Source organism: Spermophilus citellus, assembly GCF_964194105.1.
Source record: "Spermophilus citellus genome assembly, chromosome: 9".
NCBI lineage: Eukaryota > Metazoa > Chordata > Mammalia > Rodentia > Sciuridae > Spermophilus > Spermophilus citellus.
The window spans coordinates 103,987,107-104,009,784 of record NC_138191.1 but is presented as its reverse complement, the minus strand read 5'-3'; the positions used below and the strand labels follow the sequence as shown (position 1 = coordinate 104,009,784).

The following is a 22,678-nucleotide window of genomic DNA, read 5'->3' as shown; positions in this document are numbered from 1 at the left end:
ATGAGGGGATCAGAGAGTCACATGGAGTAAGGGTCACATGGAGTAAGGTGCTCCTCCCAAAAGTCTGATGCCTTCTGGAGAAATGAGGATCTCCCAGTAACTCCTCCCTGCAAACATCCATGCTGTGTGACCTGGGGAAAGTGGCTCAACTTCTCTGGGCCTGGCAGGAAAACATTCAGAGGGTTTGGATCACCTGGAAATTCCCTGGGGCTGGGGGAACTATCTGAGTCAGGACTGCTCAGGGCTCCAGGGGTAGAGGCCAAATAATTGACTCTAAAGGTTCATCAGCCTCTAAAAGTCCTTCCCAATCCTCTCTAGTGGGCAAAGAACAGCGACTTTCCCCGCCCCAATCCTCCACCCTCGTCCCATTCTATCTGGCCCGGTTCTTCTCCTCCCAGGGATCAGAGAGGCCCGAAGGCTCGGGAGACCTGCCCTGGCCGCGTCACCCCTCCTGGACCCCAGCCTAGAGGCACTCACCGCTCAGGGGCCCCGGGCCCCGCTCGGGCGCCCTTCGGGCCCGCACGGTTCAGCCCCGCTCACCGCGGCCTCCGCCTCCTCCATGCCGCTCGCGGCCCGGCCCCGCCCCGGCCCGGCCGGCCCGCCCCCCCGCTTCCGCCGCCGCCGCCGCCGCCACCGCCGCCGCGGGGTGAGAGGGCGGCGGGCGGTGCTTAGGGCGGTGGCCTCAGCCGGGCGTCTGCAGCCTGCGAGGAGGGGTGGTGCTCAGACCCTCGTTCGCAGCTCCGCAATCCCGCGAGCCAGTGGGCTGCTGGCCCAGAGCAGCCCGCACCCGGCCTTGCCGAGGGCACCTGATTCCTGTGCGAGAACCTGCACCTTAGACCAGATAACTCTGCACTCCAGGGTTAGGGGGGTTCTACGGGATCGCACGCTGCTCATCCGCCTGAGCCCTTCCTGGGCAAGGCTATTACCCAGGCCTAGGGCATGCACAGCCTTTGGAGCAAAGAGGGATTAAAACCCAGGTTCTACTACTGTTCTGAGCACTTTACTTATATTAACTCATTCAATTCCACAACTCATGAGGTGGGCACTATTACTTCCCCCATCCTGGAATTGAAACCCAGGCGGTCTAGCTCCGGATTCTGTTCTTAACTACTGCACCATACTGGCTATAGTAATATAGAGTTGTGAAGTTTGAGATAATATACATAAAATGCTTAGTTTAACACAGTGGTTCTCAAACTTCAGCTTGCATCAGAATCACTTAGAGAGGTCCTGGGGTTGTGGCTCAGTAGTAGCGCACTTGCCTAGCATGTGTGAGGCAGTGGGTTCGATCTCAGCACCACATATAAATAAATAAAATAAAGATCCATCAACAACTTAAAAAAAATCACTTAGAGGGTTTGTTAAAACACAGAAAATTAGTTTCTCTCTCATCCCTACAGTTTTAGATTCATTCTGGGATTGGTTGGGATTTTTTTTTTTTTAACCTTTACTTTATTTATTTGTTTATTTATTTATGTGGTGCTGAGGATCGAACCCAGCGCCTCACATGTGCTAGGAAAGTGCAGGTTGCCCTACAAGACCGGCATATTTTTGCATTTCTAACAAGATTCTAGGTGCTGTTGATACTTGTTTGAAGTGATTGGGAAACCATGGAACCATTTTAGGCAGGAGAGTCAGAGAATCTGATTTATATATTAAGAGAACCTTTACTGTTTTGTGGAGAATGAATTGAAAGGAGACAGAAAACAGAACACCAGATATTTTTTTGAGCTCTCCCTGTTCCATCTGCCTCCTGCATATTGGTGTGGTACCCCCCAAATATTAACAGTGCTTGTTTTAGGAGTTGAGGCAATAGGTGATTTTTCCTAATAAGTATGTATTAAAATATAAGAAAACCCAACACATTTTATTAATATTTTTAAAGTGTCCTTAAATTGGGCAGGGTGGTGCACACTTGTAATCCCAGCTATTCAGGCAGGAGGATGGCAAGTTCAAGGCCGGTTGGTGCAATTTAGTGAGATCCTATCAAAAGGTGGGTGTGTGGGTATATGGGCTGGGGATGTAGCTCTGTGTTAGATCACTTGCCCATTATGTGGCAGGCTCTGGGTGCCCCAGTACTAAATAAATAAATGTAATCAGTCACTTAGTCTGGTCAGTCTTATCTCCTAAAGAGTTCTATATTCTGGTTCAATTCTTCTCCAGCTTCACAACCAGACCCTGGTCCAAGTGGTTAGTTTCTTGTCTTCCAATAAGTTCTTGACTCCAGATTTTTACCACTCCAATCCTTTCTTCTTGCAAAATCCAGAGGAATTTTTCAAAAAGACAAATATTCTATCTTTTGCTTAAAACTTTTTATAGATCAAAAAAAATACTAAGGAAAAATATGTTACAAAGATAAATTACAAAATAAATTACAAAGATAACCATTAGATAAACTAGAAATGATGAAAATAAATAGTGCCAATGTCAGAAGGGAAGTAGAATTAAATCCATATATTCAAATTTATCTCTTTTTTTCCCCCTCTGGTACTGGGGATTGAGTCTTGGGGTGCTCTACCACTGAGCCACATCTCTACCCTTTTCATTTTGAGACAAGGTCTCACTAAGTTACTGAGACTAGGAGATGGTCTTGCTAAAGTGCTAAGGCTGCTCTTGAACTTGTGATTCTCCTGCCTCAGCCTCTGTAATAGCTATGATTATAGGCTGCACCACCACTCCTGGCATTCATATTTATTTTATAGGAAGTCAGTAGACCGTGTTTAAAATTAAGTAGTGGTGTAAGTCTGTTACTTAGAAATATGGGTGTAAGCACTAGGAAAAAAATAAAAAAGAAAGCGGTTGCCTCTGAGAAGAGGAAAAAGAGATGGGAAGGGGCAGGCAGGGCAAAGCTCTTTATTCATTCATTCATTTATTTATTTAGAGACAGGACCTCTCACTAAATTGCTGAGAGTCTTCCTAAAATTGCTGTAGCTGTCCTCAGATTGAAGATCCTCCTACCTCAGTCTCTGGAATTGCTGAGATTACAGGCATAGGCCACTTCAGCTGGCAGTAGTTGTCTTTTCATTGTAAATCCTCCTATAACCATGGGCTGGAATGACTTGGATTAAAAGCTGAAACAAAACAAAACAAAGTTTTTCATGGCTCCTCACTGCCTGTAAAATAAAGTCTAAACACCTTGGTATTCAGGAGTGTGGCACTCAGACCAGGAGGATGGCCATCACCTGGGAGCTTGTTAAAAATGCAGAATCTCAGGCCCAGCCCCAAATTCATAGAATCAATCTGCTTAATATTTATCTAATTAATTAACTATCTTATGTGTTGTCAGAAGTAGAACTCCTGTGCTCAAGTGACCAATCCTACTATCTCAGCCTCAGAGTAGGTGGGACTACAGGCCAGTGCCACAGGACCCAGAAGACCTGCATCTTAACAAGTCGGTAGATGATTCATACTCAGAGTGAAGCTTAGGCAGCATCTTGTTGGTAAGCGGGTGCAGGGTGAAACCCTTCAGCTTTAATACAGGTTGCTCTCCACTGGTCTGAATTTTAGCCAATGAAAGGAGTGTGTGTGTGAGTGGTTAGCTAAATTCTAACCCCTTTTTAGACCCAGCTCATTTACTCCAGTAAGCTTTCCAGATCTCTATAGCTGTTACCACGATCCTTTAAACTCCTATATCTATTTGAGGTTGTTTAGTCTTAATTCTGCAAACACTTGTTGGGCACCTATTGTGGGCCTAGCTGGACTCAGTGCTAAGGTGAGGAGTAGAGCTGAGCTCTTAGCGCTCCTTAAGGACCAAATCCAGGATCGCCCAGCCCCAGCTATCCAGGGCCAGAGGTTGCGTGCGCAGCACTCAAATATATATCTACCCCCGGCTCCGCGCGGCTTTTCTGAGTGTTACGGCGCCCTCCTCCCGCCCCTGCGCCGCGCGGGCGGGGACCCACCGGTTCCGCTCGGTAATAACCGGCGGAAAAAGAGGACCCCCGGGAGCGGACCCCGGCGTCTGGCTTCCCAGCCCGGTTCAGGCTTGGGCGCGCATGGAGGGGACCGTGGAGTTCCAGACACCTGACCTGCGAGACGTGGAGGGCAAGGTGGGCAGGAAGACCCCTGAAGGGCTGCTCCGCGGGCTGCGAGGCGAGTGGGAGCCCGGAACCTCTGGCGCGCTGTTGCTCCCGGGGGCGACCAGCAGAAGCCCCGGCCTGGGGGACAAGATCATGGCGCTAAGGATGGAGCTGGTGAGTGGGGACACCACAGGCCAGGAGGACGGAGTCCCTAGGGTCGAGAGGAACCTACTCTCGTCCCCAGAGTTAGACTGGAAAGGAAGGAGTTAAAAACTCGGCACTTAACTCCTCGGGATCCCTCCTAGATCAGTCCATAAACACTGGGGTGGAGGCAGAGTGACGTCCATTAATTGTCCCCCAAGGATGAGTGGAGTGTTTGATGAGTCCTGAGGACTGTGGGTAGTTTTTCCTACCAAATTATTTAGGAGAGGAAAGGAAAGGGCTGGGAACTACTCAGAACCTAGCTCTTCAAATTCGGTCCCCTCCCCATAGGGGCCACCTATTCTCCCAGCCCCCATTTAAGGCAACCAGGTATTTTCTCCTCTTACAAACTGGGAAAGGGTTTGGCTCCTTTGAGGCCTGGAGTGTTTGTGAAAATATTCAGCACAGAAGAAATTTGGGTAAGAGTATATCTCCCCTGCCCTCTTCAGACTGCCTGGACTAGGGGCACTGAAAACATCTCCCTTTCCTTAACATCTCTCCAGCTGCACTTAAAATACTTGAAATTTCTAGGGCCATAGCAGAGAAAGTGCTTCACTTGGACTCAGTTGCCTCCCCTGCAATCTAGGATACTGGATATTTGGATCTCATCTATACCTTCTCGGGAGGAAGAGGAAACACCAGTCCTCCCCTGTCTCCTGGAGTTGCAGGTCTAGATTCAGAGCCAAGAGGGCAGCTGGGGCCCCAGCATGCTCCCCAAGGATCTGGTTCTGGTGAAGGAGGCGTGATTTACACCTGCTACCACTTCGCAGCCAGTTCTGAGGAACTGAAGAATTGCCAGCTGAATTCTGGCCCAGAACCAGGAGTCCAGAGTGAGCCTGTCAGCTAATAAGTCTTCCTGGAGCCCCACTGTGTGCCAGCTCTGCCAAACTGCTCTGGGAGGGAGCAGAGGGAGGAGGTCTTCCGAGAGCTCTCAGATCTGCCAGGACTCTGACCTGCTGGGAGGAAAAAAAGCTAGGAGATTCTGGTGGGTGGAGCAGTCAGGAGTTCCCTGGGGGCAGGACTTGAATGCCTAGTGTGCACTTGCCCTTGAAGGTTGGAGGTGAGTGCCTGATTCTCCACAGCTGGACTTGACTGTAACCACCTCAAGGAATGCCCAGCTTTGCCTCATTGTACAAACTTTAGCTCAAGGTCCAGAAAGAGCCTACCTAGTTTGCCCTGCTTTGAAAACTTTTACCAAATACATATGCTAGGTACTAAGCATCCTGCTGAACACCTTCCATGATGATCTCTCTTTATTTTTATTTTTTGGTACCTGGGGATTGAACACAGGGGCTCTTTACCACTGAGCTACATCCTCCTGCCCTTTTTATTTTGTGACAGGGTCTGTCTAAGTTGCTTAGGGCCTTGCTAAATTGCTGAAGCTGGTCTCAAACTTGGAATCATCCTGCCTTGGCCTCCCAAATTGCTATGACACCACTCCCGGCTTTTTATTTATTTATTTATTTTTGCCATACAGGGATTAAACCCAGGGCTTTACATATGCAAGGCAAGTACTGTACTACTGAGCTACATCCCCAACCTATATATTTATAGATGGACACAATACCTTTATTTTATTTGTTTTTAAATTTTTTTTTAGTTGTAGATGGACACAATACCTATATTTTGGGCTGGGGATGTGTGGCTCAAGCGGTAGCGCGCTCGCCTGGCATGTGTACAGAACCACATACAAAGATGTTGTGTCCGCCGAAAACCAAAAAAATAAAATAAAATATTAAAAATTCTCTCTCTTTAAAAAAAAACAAACTATATTTTGAATTTACTTATTATTTTGTGTTTTATGTGAGGATTGAACCTAGTGCCTCACACATGCAAGGCAAGTGCTCTGCCTTTGAGCCACAACCCAGCCCTTATTTATTTATTTTTATTTTTAGAGAGAGAGAGAATTTTTTAATATTTATTTTTCACATTTCGGTGGACACAACATAGTTATTTTATTTTTATTTGGTGCTGAGGATCGAACCCAGCACCCCGCACATGAGCGTGTTACTGCTTGAGCCACATCCCCAGCCTCTATTTATTTTTTAATGTGGTGCTGAGAATTGAAGACAGTGCCTTACACATGCTAGATAAGCACTCTACCACTGACCCACAACCTCAGCCCCCCCCAACCGTTTTTATTTATTTATTTATTTATTGTTTTATTCTTATTATTTTTGTGGTGCTGGGGATTGAACTCGCATATAAGACAAGCACTCTACCCCAGCCCCCTTTTTATTTTTTAATTTTGAGTCAGGGTCTTGCTAAGGTTCCCAGGCTGGCTTGGAACTTGTAACCCTTAGCCTCCTAAGTAGCTACAATTACAGACCTGTGCCACTTCATCTGGTTTACATGATAGTCTCTCAAATCTTCACAGCAACCTTGTTAGATAAGTGATATTTTATAGAGGAGGCAAGAGAGGTTAAGTAATTGCCCAAAGTCATGCAAAAAATAAAAAGCAAAGTCAGGATTTGAACCCAGATCACCTGACCACATTTTATATCTTTACCATTGAGACCTGCCTTGTACCAGATATTTTAAGCCTGTCTTGTGTTATTGAAATGAGGAAAAGTGATGTTTTCCCGTACTTGGAGATATTTAAGGGCTTGCCTGAACTCACACAGGGCATCTGGAACCACACCTAATTTCTCTGGTTCTCTTTTCCGACTTGCTGGGGACTACCAGATTATGAACTTTAAGGTGGTACATTTAACTTCTGAATTTGTCTCTCTGCATTTTGGCATTTTTGACTCACCTGCCCACGGTTGGAGAGGGGAGAGAACCTTTTGGGGGCTAGAATAATGGACCCCCTAGCCCATTCTTTTCTTTTTCCCTCAGGCCAGGAGGTCATTAATCTCTTAAGGCATTCTGCCCTGCCCACTGGTTATAACCAGGAAGGACAAGGGGAAGAGCAGGGGATTTCCCTTGGCCTCTCTGGAGGCAGGACAGGTCCAAGCCCTTTAAAAACTGTCCTTCAATTGCCCCTCTCCCTGCTTTCCTTTTTGGGAGGGGCCAGTCCTGCCCTTGAGGCCAAGGTTAGCTCTGCCTATTGGCTTCCCCACTCCTGCTTAGCTCCACTAGGCAGAGGCTGAGTGAAGAGCTAGAGACTGGAATTTGTGGGTATGGGAAACAATGGCAAACTCCCCTCCTCACTTCTCCCACCCAAATAACTGTTGTTATGACAACCCACCTCCACAGAGCAGTTTGTGGAAAAGCTTCAGGCAAGTAAGGGGAAGACATAGGTTCAAGTCTAGATTCTGCTTCTGAATCATTTTGTGATCTTGAGCCAGGCCCTCTCTCTCTCAGGGCCTTAGTATTTCTGTCTCTTGGAGGGGGAAGTAAGGGAGAATTGTGAAACTAAATGATTTGCAAGAGCCTTTCTAGTAACAATAGTCTGAGAATCTCAATTCACCACCTAGGAGCTAAAATTGGTACTGAGCAATGAGAGAGCCTACCTGGGACCCTGGGCCTGGGCAGAAAGTCTGATATGCATATAGGGAGGAGTTGGGAGACTTGAATTCCCCCAGGGAGAGAATGGGTTAGGGTTGCCTCTAAGACTGCATCTCTCCTGAGCTGTTATTCCCTGCTTTGTTTCCAAAGAGATGGTATGAAATAACTGTTTCTTTTTCTGGCGAGAAAGCCTTGCTTTTTTCTATTTTGGGGAGTGATGCTATCACAGTCAGGGAATCCCACTGTCACAGGATTATAGAATCTGATCCTCTGATTCATTTCACAGCAACACAGTACCACCTAGTTCCCTGAATTCTGGGGACCACCAGAGGGGCCAGATAGTAAAGGAAAGAGAATCACAGAACTGAGTGTGACCTACCCAACACTAGGGAGAGCGCCAGAAACAATTGAGCAGGATTTGTTCTCAAAGAGCTCACAATCTGGGTTAGGGAAGGAGGGGACAACTCTAGTACAGGATGAGAAGTGCTGTTGGAACCCTGGGGGGCCTCCTGGGAGTCTGGATCATGAAGTAACATAGTTGGATTACTGCCACTTGGAATTGGAGGGGATATATCCTGAAGTTGGAATGCTTCTCTCCTCCTCTTTGTCTGGCTAAGTCCTACCTCATCCCTAACCTTCAAGTCTCATCTGACATCCATTATCTAGGAAGCATTTCTGGCCTCCTTGAATTGGGTTATGGTATTAACCTAGGTACTCATAGTCCTCTGTGCCATAGTTGTTTCCTCTAGCATTTGTCACTTAATTTGGGGGTGGAGGGGCAGGGTACTGGGGATTAAATCCACTCTACCTTTGAGCTACATTGCTAGCTCTTTTTATATTAATTTTTTCAATTTTGAGACAGGATCTCACTAAATTGCTGAGGCTGGTCTCAAACTTCTGATCCTCCTGCCTCAGCCTCCTGAGTCCCTGGGATTACAGGCATGAACCATCATGCCCAGCTTGTCACACTGAATTTTAAGGACTTGCTTTATTGTCTTATCTAACCCACAAGACTGAACCCTCTGAGGTCAAGAAATGGTGGCTTTTCTCCTTTGTCTAACACAGTGCCACGCCTGTAAGAAACATTCAATAAATATTTGTCCTGTGACAGATTAATTTTATCTTGAGAAAGGGCAAGGAAAACTTCCCAAGGAAGAAGGCATTTGAGATAGTCCCTGAAGACTGAACAAAGGCTGTGGGAATTTAGTTTAGGAGGGCAGACTCAACCCATTCACTTACCTTCACTGCTTTCTGAAATTCTATTAAAGAAAAGATTATTATATTTTTTTAAGAGAGAGAGAGAAAGAGAGAATTTTTTTAATATTTATTTTTTAGTTTTCAGTGGACACAACATCTTTATTTTATTTTATGTGGTGCTGAGGATAGAACCCAGTGCCCCGCACATGCCAGGTGAGCACGCTACCACTTGAGCCACATCCCCAGCCCAAGAAAGATTATTTTAAAAGGCATGAGGCAGGTGGCTCAGTGGTAGAGCATTTGCCTGGCATGTGTGAGACACTGGGTTTGATTCTCAGCACCACATATAAATAAAATAAAATCCAGTGACAAATAAAAACTTTAAATAAATAAATAAATAAAAAAGGCCTGAGGCCATAATGACAATGAGAATAAAGGGAGAAGGTGATAAGAAGAAAAGTAGTAACTAACTCAGACCTCAAAAAAGCTGAATTCTAGGCGGGGCATGGCGGCACATGCCTGTAATCCCAGTGGTCAGGAGGCTAAGGCAAGAGAATCACTAGTTCAAAGCCAGCCTCAGTAACAGCGAGGCACAAAGCAACTCATAAGACCCTGTCTCTAAATAAAATACAAAATAGGGCTGAGGATGTGGTTAGTGGTCGAGTGCCCCTGAGTTCAATCCCTGGTACCCCACCACCACCACCACCAAAAAAAAGCTGAATTCTAAGCTAGCAGTAGGGCAAGCTGAAAAGCAATTCATTTGCACTAAGAAATTCTCAAAGAATTGGTGCAGTGGTGCACAAGTATAATCCCAGTGACTCACTTGGGGAGGCAGAGGTAAGAGGGTCACAAATTGGAGGCCAGCCTGGACAACTTAGTAAGATTCTGTCTCAAAAAATTAAATGGTCTGGTGATATAGCTCAGTGGTAAAGTGCTCAAGGGTTTAATCCCCAGTACCAAAACAAATCAAAACAAAAAGAAAAACTCTCAAAGTCTTAGGAGTTAGATGCACCAGGTATTTCTGGAACTGAGAGCACAAGAGGTGCTGAAACCAAGAGGATTGCTTAAGTATCTGTTTAAGAATGATATTCTAAAATGGTGCTGAGGTACATACCTATAATCCCAGCTGCTTGGGAAACTGAGGCATGAATTCAATAATAAGCAATTATAATTGCCTCAGCAACTTAGCAAGGCACTAAGCAACTCAGTGAGACCCTCTCTCTAATAAAATACAAAAAGGGGCTGGGAATGTGGCTCAGAGGTTAAATGCCCCTGGGTTCAATCCTTAGTACCAAAAAAAAGAATTTCTAAGATCCCTTCCCCTTCTCTCACTGTGTAACCAGGTTAATTACTCCTTTATCTAGCAGAGGTTGGAAATAGAAGAGTAGAATGGGAAGGAGGAAAGGGAGGAAGGCAGAAAGAATTGAAAGAGAAAACACAGCATGAGAAGTAGTTTTGGTATGAGGACTTTAAATTTTTTAATATTTTATATTCATTTAGGTACTGGGATTGAATGCAGGGCCTCAGGCATTCTGTATAATGCCTGAACTACATCCCCAGCCTCTAGTGTGAGGACTTTTGTTTAATGCATTTAGTTTGGACTGTACCACACTGAACTACATCCCCAGCCTCTAGGATGAGGACTTTTGTTTAATGCATTTAGTTTGGACTTGAATTAGAACTGTTATTTCACTGTTAATAGGTTTGTCCACGTTAGGAAAGAATTAAAGATAACCTCCATTATCTTATGTCTTTAATAGTCTGTATTATCTCATATCTCAGTTATTTATGCCCATCTCACCTTATTGGGACTATAAACTTCTCTCTCTCTCTCTCTCAACATTTTTTTTTCAATATTTTATTTTTTAGTTCTCGGCGGACACAACATCTTTGTTTGTATGTGGTGCTGAGGATCGAACCCGGGCCGCACGCATGCCAGGCGAGCGCGCTACCTCCTGAGCCACATTCCCAGCCCTCAACATTTTTTTTTAAGTTGTACATGGGCACAATGCCTTTGTTTTATTTATTTTTTATTTTTATGTGGTGCTGAGGATCGAACCCAGTGCCTCACACATGTGAGGCAACCACTCTACCACTGAGCTACAACCCCAGCCCTAAAAACTTCTCTTAAGCAGTGGCAATGAGACCTTTAAAATGTAACACAGAAAATTAGAAGACAATGGAACAATGTCTTTTTTTTTTTTTTTAATTTTTTACTATTTATTTTTTAGTTTTCGGCAGACACAACATCTTTGTTTGTATGTGGTGCTGAGGATCGAACCCGCGCCGCACGCATGCCAGGCGAGCACGCTACCGCTTGAGCCATATCCACAGCCCGGAACAATGTCTTAAATCTCAAGGAAAAATTAATTTCAACCTAGAATTTTATATCCAGCCAAACTTACTGCTATAAGGCTAGAATAATAACATTTTAAAACATGTAAAGTTTCAACCTCTAGATACATCCAGAGGGAGAGCACCACTCACCTGAATTAAGTAGTAAATCAAGAAAGAAGGGACTAGGGTTGTGTCTCAGCAGTAGAGCGCTCGCCTAGCATGTGCAGGGCGCTAGATTTGATCCTCAGCACCACATAAAAATAAAATAAAGATATTGTGTACAACTACAACTAAAGCAAATATTTTTTTTAAAAAAAGAAAGAATATATGGGTGGCATCTAAGAAATAAAGGATCCACCTTAGGAAAGGCAAAGGAAATCCCTAAGATGATAGTGAAGCAGAGACAGATTGAAGCAGATCAGAAGCCTTCTAAAGAGATACTACTCAGTTACTCAGGAGGCTGATGCAGGAGGATCACAAATTCCACACTAGCCTGGGTGTCTCAAAATAAAAAATGAAAAGGGTGATAGTTCAGTGGTAAAGCACTCCTAGGTTCAAGCCCCAGTACTGACTGTAAGGTGGGGTGAGATGCCTCTAGAAGATAGAATAGATAGATCATCTCATGTGATGTGTTTGAAAGCCTTGAAAGGGAAATTCAGATAATTGGGAAGAATCTGGGAATGATCTACTGGTAACTACATAGCAAACTAGGCAGTAAGTCTAAGCAAAGCATAGGTTGTAAGAAATAAAAAGTAACTATTGTAAAGTACATAGCTTGGCTATAAATAGCATTTCAAAATCCTAATAAGGTAATTGTATTGCCTTTTGGGAAAATGAGGAGGTGGGAAGTATGTCTCCATAGCAGAGGAGTGGGGAGTGGGTTAAAGTTAAATCCTTAACTACTTATAGTGTGGGAAGTCAATAGAAAAATGTTCAAAATTTAAAAATCAAAAAGTTGCAATAGAAGCATGTGATTTGGAGGCTAGGCTGAGGCAGAAGAATCACAAATTCCAGACCAGTCTCAGGAATTTAGGGAGGCCCTAAGCAACTTAGAGACCCTATCAAAAAAAAGGGGGAGGGGGCTGGGGATGTAAGTGGTAAGTGCTCCTGGGTTTAATCCCCAGTACCAAAAATAAATCTTGTATAACTGTTTGCTTCCATGTAAGCATCTATTGATTTGACTAAAAGTGAAACTAAGGGCTGGGAATGTGGCTCATAGGTAGAGGGCTGGCCTAGCATGCGTGAGGTACTGGGTTCGATCCTCAGCACCACATAAATATTAAATAAAGATATTGTGTCCACCTTTAACTAAAAAATAACTATTTAAAAAAATGAAACTAAATAAAACTAAAAAGTCATGTTGTGGCAGGACCTTGGGTCCATAGAGAAGTATGCCAGAGGTGAAACTAGAGAGATGGGCAAGAACCATATTACTATAGGCTTTTGAATGCCAGCCACTGAAGTGTTTAGATTTCATTCTCTAAGAACAATGCAAAACCAGTAAATCCCTCTTGAGCAAGGGAGGGACAGGTTCAGACTTGTGCTTGGGAAAGGTATTTTAGTGCATCTGAGCTGAGAGGGACCCTGGAAATTACCCAGAAAATCAGAATTATTTCCAGTACAGACAGGGAGACTGGTGTTAGGTGAAGGGAGACCATGAATCCCAGCCAGTGGGATGCTGATCCTTCTTAGCTCTGGCCAACCTTTTGTTCCCATAGCCCAAGCCCATAGTCTTGTTACCAGTACTCTGAAGGGACTAGGGAACTAGGTTAACTCGTTCTTTATTTTTCAGCTCCCACCTGCTTTTTGTCCACTTCCCAGTTAACAATCTATCAAGCTATTCTTTGTCCATTTCTAAGTCTTACTGGTGAATCTGAACCAGTTCAATAGACTAAATGCCCTAAATATGAAGTTCTAGCCTACCAAACTAGAATTTGATTGGATTTTAATATTTAACATTACTAAGACCTTATTCTGTGCTAGGTACTATGCTCTCAGTGTGTAATAGCATTTCAAAATCTTTATAGCCACCCTGTGAGATGAGTGATTTAGCCCTATTTGCAGTCAAGGAAATTGAGACTCAGAGAAGAGTCTCAATCACACAGCTAGCTCATCAATAGTGGAGCTGGAGCTGGGTGCAGTGGAGCACATCTGAAATCCCAATGGCTTGGGAGGCTGAGGCGGGAGGCTCGAGTTCAAAGCCAGCTTCAGTAAAAGCAAGGCACTAAGCAACTCTGTGAGACCCTGTCTCTAAATAAAATACAAAATAAGGCTGGGGATGTGGCTTAGTGGTCGAGTGCCCCTGAGTTTAGCCCTGGTACCCCCCCCAACCAAAATAGTAGAGCTGGAAATTTGTGGGGGGGTTGGGGAGGCGGTTTCTGGGGATCAAACCCATGGCCTTATATATGCTAGGTAGCACTCTACCACTGACCTCCATCTCCACCCTGAGCTGAAATTTTAAATAGTTGACCATTTTCTTCTAAAGCCCATTCTCCACATTCTGTTTCCATGCTTCTTAAAAGCAAAACACATTCGGTTGGTCACTAAGTAGGGGTCTCTGGAAATAACTGTGGAAGCCCATTACTCAGACTTGTGACTAATTCCTTCTTCCACTCTCCCAGGCTTACCTTCGAGCTATTGATGTGAAGATCCTGCAGCAGCTGGTGACCTTGAACGAGGGCATTGAGACAGTGCGTTGGCTGTTGGAGGAACGGGGGACACTGACCAGTCATTGCAGTAGCCTCACCAGCAGCCAATACAGCCTGACAGGCGGGAGCCCAGGCCGCTCAAGGCGGGGCAGCTGGGACAGCCTTCCAGACACCAGCTCTACTGACCGGCTGGACAGTGTCTCTATTGGCAGCTTCTTGGACACTGTGGCCCCCAGAGAGCTTGATGAACAGGGTCCCCCAGGGGCTCCCTGTCCTGAGATTGACTGGACAAAGGTTATACCTGGCAAGGAGAGGGCCAGGACTGAGGTGGACCTCACAGCCACCAGGCTAGAGAGCTTAATGTCTCTGAGGAAGCCTCCAGGGGAGGGGCTCCAAGGTGGACCATTGGAGCCACCAGAGGACGAGAGTGCCAAACTGGACTTTGAGGCCCACTGGTACTGGGGACAATGCCAAGATGATGTGACCTTCTTGTAACAACTTTCCCAACATTTTGTACTCCTATAGATCTTTCATCCCTTGGCCCTGGTCTCCCACAAAATTTATTCTCCCTCAGTCAAGGAGTAGGAATAGGATGCTCTGAAATCAATTACCATGAAAACCTGGTTCATCATAACTCTGGTCCTAGGGAGTCTCTACCTTTATCCCTCAATTACCAGGCCCCTAGAGCTATTTTCATAGAGAGGTTAACTACAGGTGAGTGTCTCCTGGTGTGAGGGTATTTCTGTCCTCTCTCTCTGACACCCCCCCCCCAGATAAGGATTTATGACCCATAGGAGATCACTAATGAAGAAATTGGGATGTAATTACTTCATCTAAAGTCTAAAAGTCTTGCCACCTCTTGGTCAAGAAGACTGAGACATTCAGGGCCAACCCTTCCTGGATTAGCCCTCCCAGAATCCTTAGGAGTTGGTAGACCCTCCCCTTCCTACTGATGTCATTTCCTGCTAGGATGGACTGACTTTTTGTCTGTTTCAGTCTTTGGATGGTCAGTATAAGGGTGTCTGTGCCTCTGCTGCTAAGTGATACCATATCACTTCATAGCCTTACCATTACTTCATGTGAATGGCAACACATCACCCCTTCTGACAGGAAAGTTGCTCACTGGTGGATGTTTGTGCTGCTTTTTGGAATGTTCTTACCTTTTAAACAGGGAATTCTCATTTTTTCCTAGGGGGTCTCATGCTCTCTATCTACATCCCTGTCTGGTACAACACTTTTGTCTGTTTGCTTTCTGGGAGAGAAACTGTTAGGGCCTGCACCTAAGGTTCTGAGTCAGCTTGGCCCACTCTGCTACAGACCCCTGTCTTACCCAATCCCTGGGCTGCCCCATTCTAATTTTGACTCCATTTCTGCCTGCAGGGAGGTTCAGTTTCTGTGTCTCTACACCTCAGTTTCCTTTTCAGGCCTCAGGCCTTTTATATGCAGATGAGTCCTAGCCTTCTCACCCAATGTTGGGAGCTGGGGAGAGTGAAGTTTGAGGCCCTCAGGGCTCTGGGGTAAAACCAGAATCTTGGAGGGTGGGGAGGGTTATCTTCTCTGACTCTGTAATGCCCTTCCCCCACCCGGTTCAGCCTTCCACCATTTGGTCACAAGGATGCCTGCCTGAGGTTGGGATACAAGGAATCCCCTTGTCTGGGCCACAATGTGGGGGCGTGGCAGGAACAGACAGAGGCTCTTTGGTCTCTGGGCCCCATCTTGGGAGGTGGGCGGGAGCAAGGGAAAGTCCTCCTTTCTCCCTTAGAGCAAGCCCCCTTTACTCTTGGACCTAAGGAGGGAGCAGGGGACTGGCTCTGGGGCTGGATCTCAGGATCCTAGCTAATTACACCAAAGAAGGAATTCACTGAAGCTGCCAACCTGGGGCTCAGAGAAGGGACAGGCCCAGAGGCCAGGGGGGATAAGGACTATGGCTGATGTTTGAATGAATTCTTGGAGATTAACCCTTTGGATCCCAGGTGACTGCCCCATATGTTGGCCCCTGTTTTTTGTGGGCCCTAATCTAATTTGATTACTGGAGGGGGGGGGGAGGGAATAAAAGAGGGTCTTGGGATATTCAACGTGCCCTCCTGAGTTGGAGGAATCTTCACCAAATCTTGAAATAACTCCTGCCATTTTTCTACTTTTCAGTTTTTGTTGGGGAAGGGAAGGAAGGAAGCCAAGTCTCTTTCCCTTAAAACTCCTCAGATGTTTTTCAGCAACCCCCACTCCCATCCTTCTGAGCAGTCTATGGCTAGCCCCTAAAGATCCTCTCTTCTCCTCTCCCTCAAAGTGAAAGAAATGTCCAAAGTATCCTCTCAACCTCTTCTCTTCTGCTTACCAGACCTCTCTTTACTGCTCCTCAAGAACCTGGGGCTCCTGACCCCTTAAAGACTGGGAATTCCAATACTCTATTCCAGCCCCTTCTCCACAGCCATTTTATAGTGTTCCCTTGAGTGACCAAAGTAACCACCCTTCCTCATGGACGTCATTATATTCCTTTTTACTTTTTCTGGGGGTGTGGGGTGGGGGTGTGTGCTTAGAGACGCTTGTGTGCTGGGCACTGAGCTATACCCCCCAGTCCCATTGCATTCCTTTTTGAATCTCACTTCACGTAGTCAACCAACTTCTCAACTGAAGAGGTTGCCTGCCCTCTTGTGGCCTTTATGCATCATTGCCAGGGTGGCTGGGTGGAACCTCCAAGCTCAAATAACAGTGCAGCCTCCTAGAAGACCAGCCCTCTCAGTACACAGACAGGCTGGGGACCCAGGAATATATAGATTTGCCCAGCATAACCCTTTGTGAAACCTCCAAAGCCACACTGTTCCCAGTCAACACCTCCAAAGCCCAAAGGAACTGAAAGCAATTTCCTCTGATTGTAATGTTTGACCCCTATTATGTCATCCCTAAAGAATCAGCTCCCCGTCTTTAGAGAAAGGACTGCAGGCTCTGTAGAATAGAAGCTTGGGCCTGGACATCAGTTAGGAAGAAAGCCAATCCCAGACCAATCATGAAAGAAAAGTAGGACCAGACATTGTGGGGGCAGAGCTCAGCATTTCAAACTTGTAGGTTACAAGTGGGGAGCTGTGAAATTAGAAAAAAACACATGGATCTTGCCGAGATTGGGGTATATCACAGGTCAGGGTATTATGTATAAGTTGGGTAGGCACCTAAAAGTGTTGAAATGTTGGAGAGGTGAGGCTACCTGGGTAGTCCAGGTAGGTCTGGGCATCCTGTGTTAATACCTTAGACTCCAGTTCCCTACCAGAGAAAGCAGCCCCACTTGTCCTTCCTGTTTTTAGACTAGCTGGGTGAAACTCAGCTGGTCTATTACCCTAGACTTTTCTGGATTTCAGGGAAGAGCTACTTGGAACCTCAAAGGAGAAGGGAGGAAAATGGTGAGAGATGTAGGAAAACTTGAGAATGAGCTGGGCACAGTGGTGCATGCCTATAATCCCAGCAACTTGGGAGGCTGACACAGAAGGATTGCAAGTTCAAGACCAGCCTCAGCAACTTAGTGAGACCTGTCTCAAAATTTAAAAAGGACTGGGGATGTGGTTCAGTGGTTAAGCACCTCTGGGTTCAATTCCCAGTACCAAAAAAAAGGAAAGCAGGGTGTCTAAAGTATGAATAGAAGAAGCATACTGTCCTCTGAGTACTCTGGGGGGCTTTTGCCAGGGATCAGGGTAAAGGTAGAAATGAAACTGCTCATGACAGCTACAGAGAGCACTTGAGAGGGTAAGCAGTGACACCATAATGGGTCCATCAAGGGAACATTAAACCATGTGAGTGGACAGGTGTGAAGGCCTGTGCTTAGAGAGCACCAGGCTGACTGGAAATTATGGCAGATTTGGTGAGAAATACTTGGGGTTACAGTGGACACAAGCTAATTTGTACTTTTGGTGCCAGGCATGTACTGGGTATTCAGTTATACCTGTGTGCCTGTTCAAGGAAGGGAGGGATGAATGTGTGTAAATCCATAAGGAATGTGACTTACAAAACTAAAGTTAACTGATTGTTTATATTAGGTAATTGAAAACTTATTCTATTTAATTCTTAGCAACCCTATAAACAGTACATAGTTAACAATGTCTTGTTGCTTAGAAATATGCTCAAACTCAGATACATATCAAATGAGCCATAATATAAAGCTGGGTCAGTATCACTTCCTACCCGAACCTCCACACTTAGTCTTAGGAGAATAGGTATTGCTGCTCAATAGTAAAGGCAGGTTCCTGTTGCTGTAATGAATCACCACAAGTTTAATGGCTTAAAAACCATATCTATCTAGGCACTGTGGTACATGTCTGCAATCACAGTAACTCAGGAGGCTGAGGCAGGAGGATTGCAAGTTTGAGACCCCCAAGCAATTTGTTGAGTGAGACCCTATCTCAAAATAAAAAATTAAAAGGGCTGGGTATGTGGCTCAGTGGTTGAGTGCCCCTGGGTTCAATTCTGGTACTAAAAAGAAAGAGAACTTGTGATCCTCCTGCCTCAGCCTCCCAAGCCACTGGATTACAGGTGTGCACCACAAAGCCCAGCTGTATTGTTTTCTCTCCAGGACCATACTGTGCTCCTGCTTCTTCAGGCATGAGATAATTACACTCCTAATGAACTAACCTGGGTTCTAGAAAGGTAGATTGTCTTCTTCTTAAATTATTTTTTATTCTTCAATAGTTTTCTTTCTTTCTTTCCTTTTCTTTTTTCTTTTCTTTTCTTTTCTCTTTGCAGTGCTGGGGATTGAACCCCAGACTTCACATGTGCTACCCTGAGTCACAGCCCCAGCTCTTTTTCCTTAATAGTTCAGCTGGGCTCCTCAGAGCATGATGAATTCTCATTGTTGTTGATACCAGGCCCCTTCTTTTCATTTTCTTTTTTGTGGTACTGGAGATTGAACCCAGGGCCTCATGTATACTAGGCAAAGCACTCTACCACTGAATTTCATCACAGATCTTTTTCATTTTGAGATGAGAGTCTCACTGAGTCATCCTAGCCGACTTCAAATTCAGGATCCTATTACTTTAGCCTCCTGGGTAGCTGGGATTATAAGTATGCACCACTATGTTCAGCAACCTTTCTTGTTTTCTTTTGATCCCTGATCCCTATGCTTGTTCCTCTCCCTGGTATAGGCATACACAAATGTGTCAGTGTATGTTTGGATATGTATGTATCTTTAAATATATGTAGTTATGTGCTTACATGTTTTAAAAATATATGAATGATATATTAAAAAGAATAAACTAGCTTCTATAATGAATTGCACCCATATTTCAGTGGCTTAACACAGTAAGAATTTATTTTTCACTTATCCCACATAGCACAGGTATTCCTGGCCTGACAGATCTCCCTGTCCATGTCAGAGGCCAAACTACTTCTGTTTTCAGATGGTGAGAGTATGATCTCTGTATCATAAAGTTCCTTGTCAACTTTTCACCACGTTGGTTTATTGTCTATTGATGATCATTCTATGAATTGGTTACTTCACTAGGGATTATATAACTGTGATTTGCTAATACTACTATTTCATTTCCACTTATTAGCTCTAATTCTGTACAGAAAAACTTTTCACAACCTCTGGGACTATTTGGTAACCCTAAAATAAAGTTCATACCAGAATGGAAAGAGAAATGCTTAATGCTCTACATGGGGCATTCTTAATTTCAAAGTTGTAAGTTGATGTTTTAGCAACTACTAATGGCATTCAATGATTTTGTTTTGTTTTACTCTCTCCCTTTTTAAAAGTTACTATTATGAACCTATAGTTCTTATATATTTAATGTCTTTTAATCATTTGCAATTTTTATATTACATAAAATATCAAGCTTGGGACTGCATGTGTATGGGACTATGGGATCATGAATAAATAAATAAACTTGGGATTCCTAGCATCATAATTAAATAATTATTCAAGTATATACAAAAAATAGAGAAAATAGCTGGGCATGGTGGCTCATGCTTTTAATCTCAGCAATTTGGGAGGCTGAGGCAGGAGGATTGCAAATTAGAGGTCAGTCTCAGCAACTGAGTGAGACACTATCTCAAAGATATAAAGGGCTAAGAATGTAGTTCAGTGGTAAAGTGCTTCTGGGTTTAGTCCCCACTACCAAAAAAAGCATAGAAAATAGAGTAATGAATTCCTATGTATCTATCATCCACCTTCAAGTTATCAATTCACGGCCAATCTTGATTTATTCCTTCAACTACTCTCCCCAGTCAAGAGTATTTTGTAGCAAAATCATTCATCTATAAATGTTTAGTAACTCTAAAAGATAAGGACTTTTATTAGCCATTATTGTGCCTAAAACTAGTAATTTCTCAACACCATGTAGTAAAATATAATTAGTGTTTAATTTTCTGATAACTTTTAAAAATAGTTTTAGGCTGGGCATGGTGGTGCATGCCTGTAATCCCAGCAGTTCAGGAGGCTGAGGCAGGAGGATAGCAAGTTCAAAGCCAGTCTTAGCAATTTAGCAAGACCCCAGGTAACTTAGTGAGACTGTGTCTCAAAAGAAAAAACAAATTGAAAAAGAGCTGGGGATATGGCTCAATGGTTAAGCATCCCTGGGTTTAATCCCTTGAACCAACAACAAACTAATTAGTTTTATTACCAGTGTTATTCTGGCTTTTTTTTTTTTTTAAAGAGAGAGTGAGAGAGGGGAGAGAGAGAGAGAGAGAGAGAATTTTTAATATTTATTTTTCAGTTCTCGGCGGACACAACATCTTTGTTGGCATGTGGCGCTGAGGATCGAACCCGGGCCGCACGCATGCCAGGCGAGCGTGCCACCGCTTGAGCCACATCCCCAGCCCTTATTCTGGCTTTTTAAAAAAATAGTTTTAGGCGGCAGCTGAACTTGGATTCCCCCAGAACGTGTGTGTAGAGGCCGGTGTGAGTTCGGGAATAAAGAATTGCTGTTTGAATCTAAAAAAAAAAAAATAGTTTTATTCTTTAATTCTGTATCCCTAGACACTATATTTTAGTCTCATCTATTTAAGAGCAATTGAGTTTCCCATACATCCTTTCTTAACTGCTTACAATTTATTTTTTGAAGATTCTTGGCCATTTGATTGACACAATTTATCACAGACTGGATTTTGCTAATTATATACTCATGCTTCAGGGATTTTGTTTCTTTGTTTTGTTAGTGCTGGGGATTGGGAATGAACCCAGGTCTTCATACATGAAGTAGTTTTTTTTTTTTCGTTTTCATTTTTGTTACTGGGAATTGAACCCAGAGATGTTTAATTCCTGAGCCACATCACCAGCCCTTTGTTTTATTTTTTAATTTTGAAATAGGGTCTTGCTAAGTTCTTAGGGCTTTGCTAAGTTGCTGAGGTTTATCATGAACTTGTAATCCTCCTACCTCGGTCTCCCAACTTGCTGGGGTTACAAGCATGCACCACCATATCCAGCTAGACAGGTTTCTTTATGTTGCCTAGACTGATCTTGAACTTGTGAGCATGATCCAGTTCTAATTGTTCTGTGTCCCCAATATTTCCTGCAAATTATTAGCTGGACCCATAAGCTGGGTCACACTCAGAATTGATCACTTTGGCGGGACAATTAAGAGCTGGTGCATGCCTGTAATCCCAGTGGTTCAGGAAGCTGAGCAGGAGGATCACGAGTTTAAAGCCAGCCTCAAGGGGCTGGGGATGTGGCTCAAGCGGTAGCAAGCTCTCTTGGTATGCGTGCGTTCCGGGTTCCATCCTCAGCACCACATACAAACAAAGTTGTTGTGTCCGCTGAAAACTAAAAAATAAATATTAAAATTCTCTCTCTCTCTCTTAAAAAAATAAATTAAAAAAAATAAAGCCAGCCTCAATAAAAAGTGAGGTGCTAAGCAACTCAGTGAGACCTTGTGTCTCTAAATAAAATACAAAATGGGGCTGAGGATGTGGCTCAGTAGTTGAGTGCCCCTGAGTTCAATCCTGGGTACCACCAGAAAAAAAGAGGAATCTGGAAAAAAAAATAGTCATATGAATCTAATTGTTTCTGTGATTTTATTTTTTCAGGTGCTGATGCTTATTGTCTGTGTCTGTTAATTAATTGAAGATTGCAAAATGGCACCTTTAGTACTATAACCTCCTTTTATTGATTAGTTTAAATATATTTATTTATTTATTTTGCAATGCTAGGAATTGAACCCAGGGCCTTAGGCATGCTTGGCAAATGTTTTACCACTGAGCTACATACACAGACTCTGAAATACTTTTATAAAGAGAAGTTTCCTCTCATCCACTATTTGGTTTCTAAGTACTATACTTCACAAAGGAAAGCCAGAGTGAATGCTTGATTGCCCCCCCCCACACACTTTTTTTTAATGGAAACAATATCTTTATTTTTATTTATTTATTTATTTATTTATTTATTTATTTATTTATTTATTTATTTATTTTTATGTGGTGCTGAGGATCCTACCCAGGGCCTTACATGTTCAAGGCAAGCGCTGTACCACTGAGCTACAACCTCAGCCCCCTCCCCCTTTTTTAAACCAGTGTTCAACAAGATAATGAAACAAATTTCTATCATCTTTTTTTTTTTTTGGTACCAGGGATTGAACTCAATGCACTCAACCATTGAGCCATTGAGCCACATCCCCAGCCCTTTCTTTTTTTTTTTTTTTTTTGTATTTTATTTAGAAACTGTCTTACTGAGTTGCTTAGTGCCTCCATGTTGCTGAGGTTGGCTTTGAACTCACAATCCTCCTGCCTCTGCCTCCTGAGCCATAGGGATTACAGGTGTGCACCTCCACACCTGACTTCTATCATTGTTTTAAGGTAACAATTTCAAAAGTGTATCATGGGCTGGGGTTGTGGCTCAGCGATAGAGTGCTTGCC

The 22,678-nt window shown here is 44.0% G+C and overlaps 1 protein-coding gene across 1 annotated transcript; it reads left to right on the top strand.

The window, feature by feature from the left end:
* The first annotated feature begins 3,688 nt into the window (after positions 1-3,688).
* On the top strand, positions 3,689-16,752 carry LURAP1 (leucine rich adaptor protein 1). Its single transcript, XM_081307235.1, has 2 exons — positions 3,689-4,190; positions 13,823-16,752. The coding sequence occupies exons 1-2, from the start codon at positions 3,993-3,995 to the stop codon at positions 14,342-14,344; spliced, it is 720 nt and encodes a 239-aa protein (XP_081163361.1). The 5' UTR covers positions 3,689-3,992; the 3' UTR covers positions 14,345-16,752.
* Positions 16,753-22,678: the final 5,926 nt, after the last annotated feature.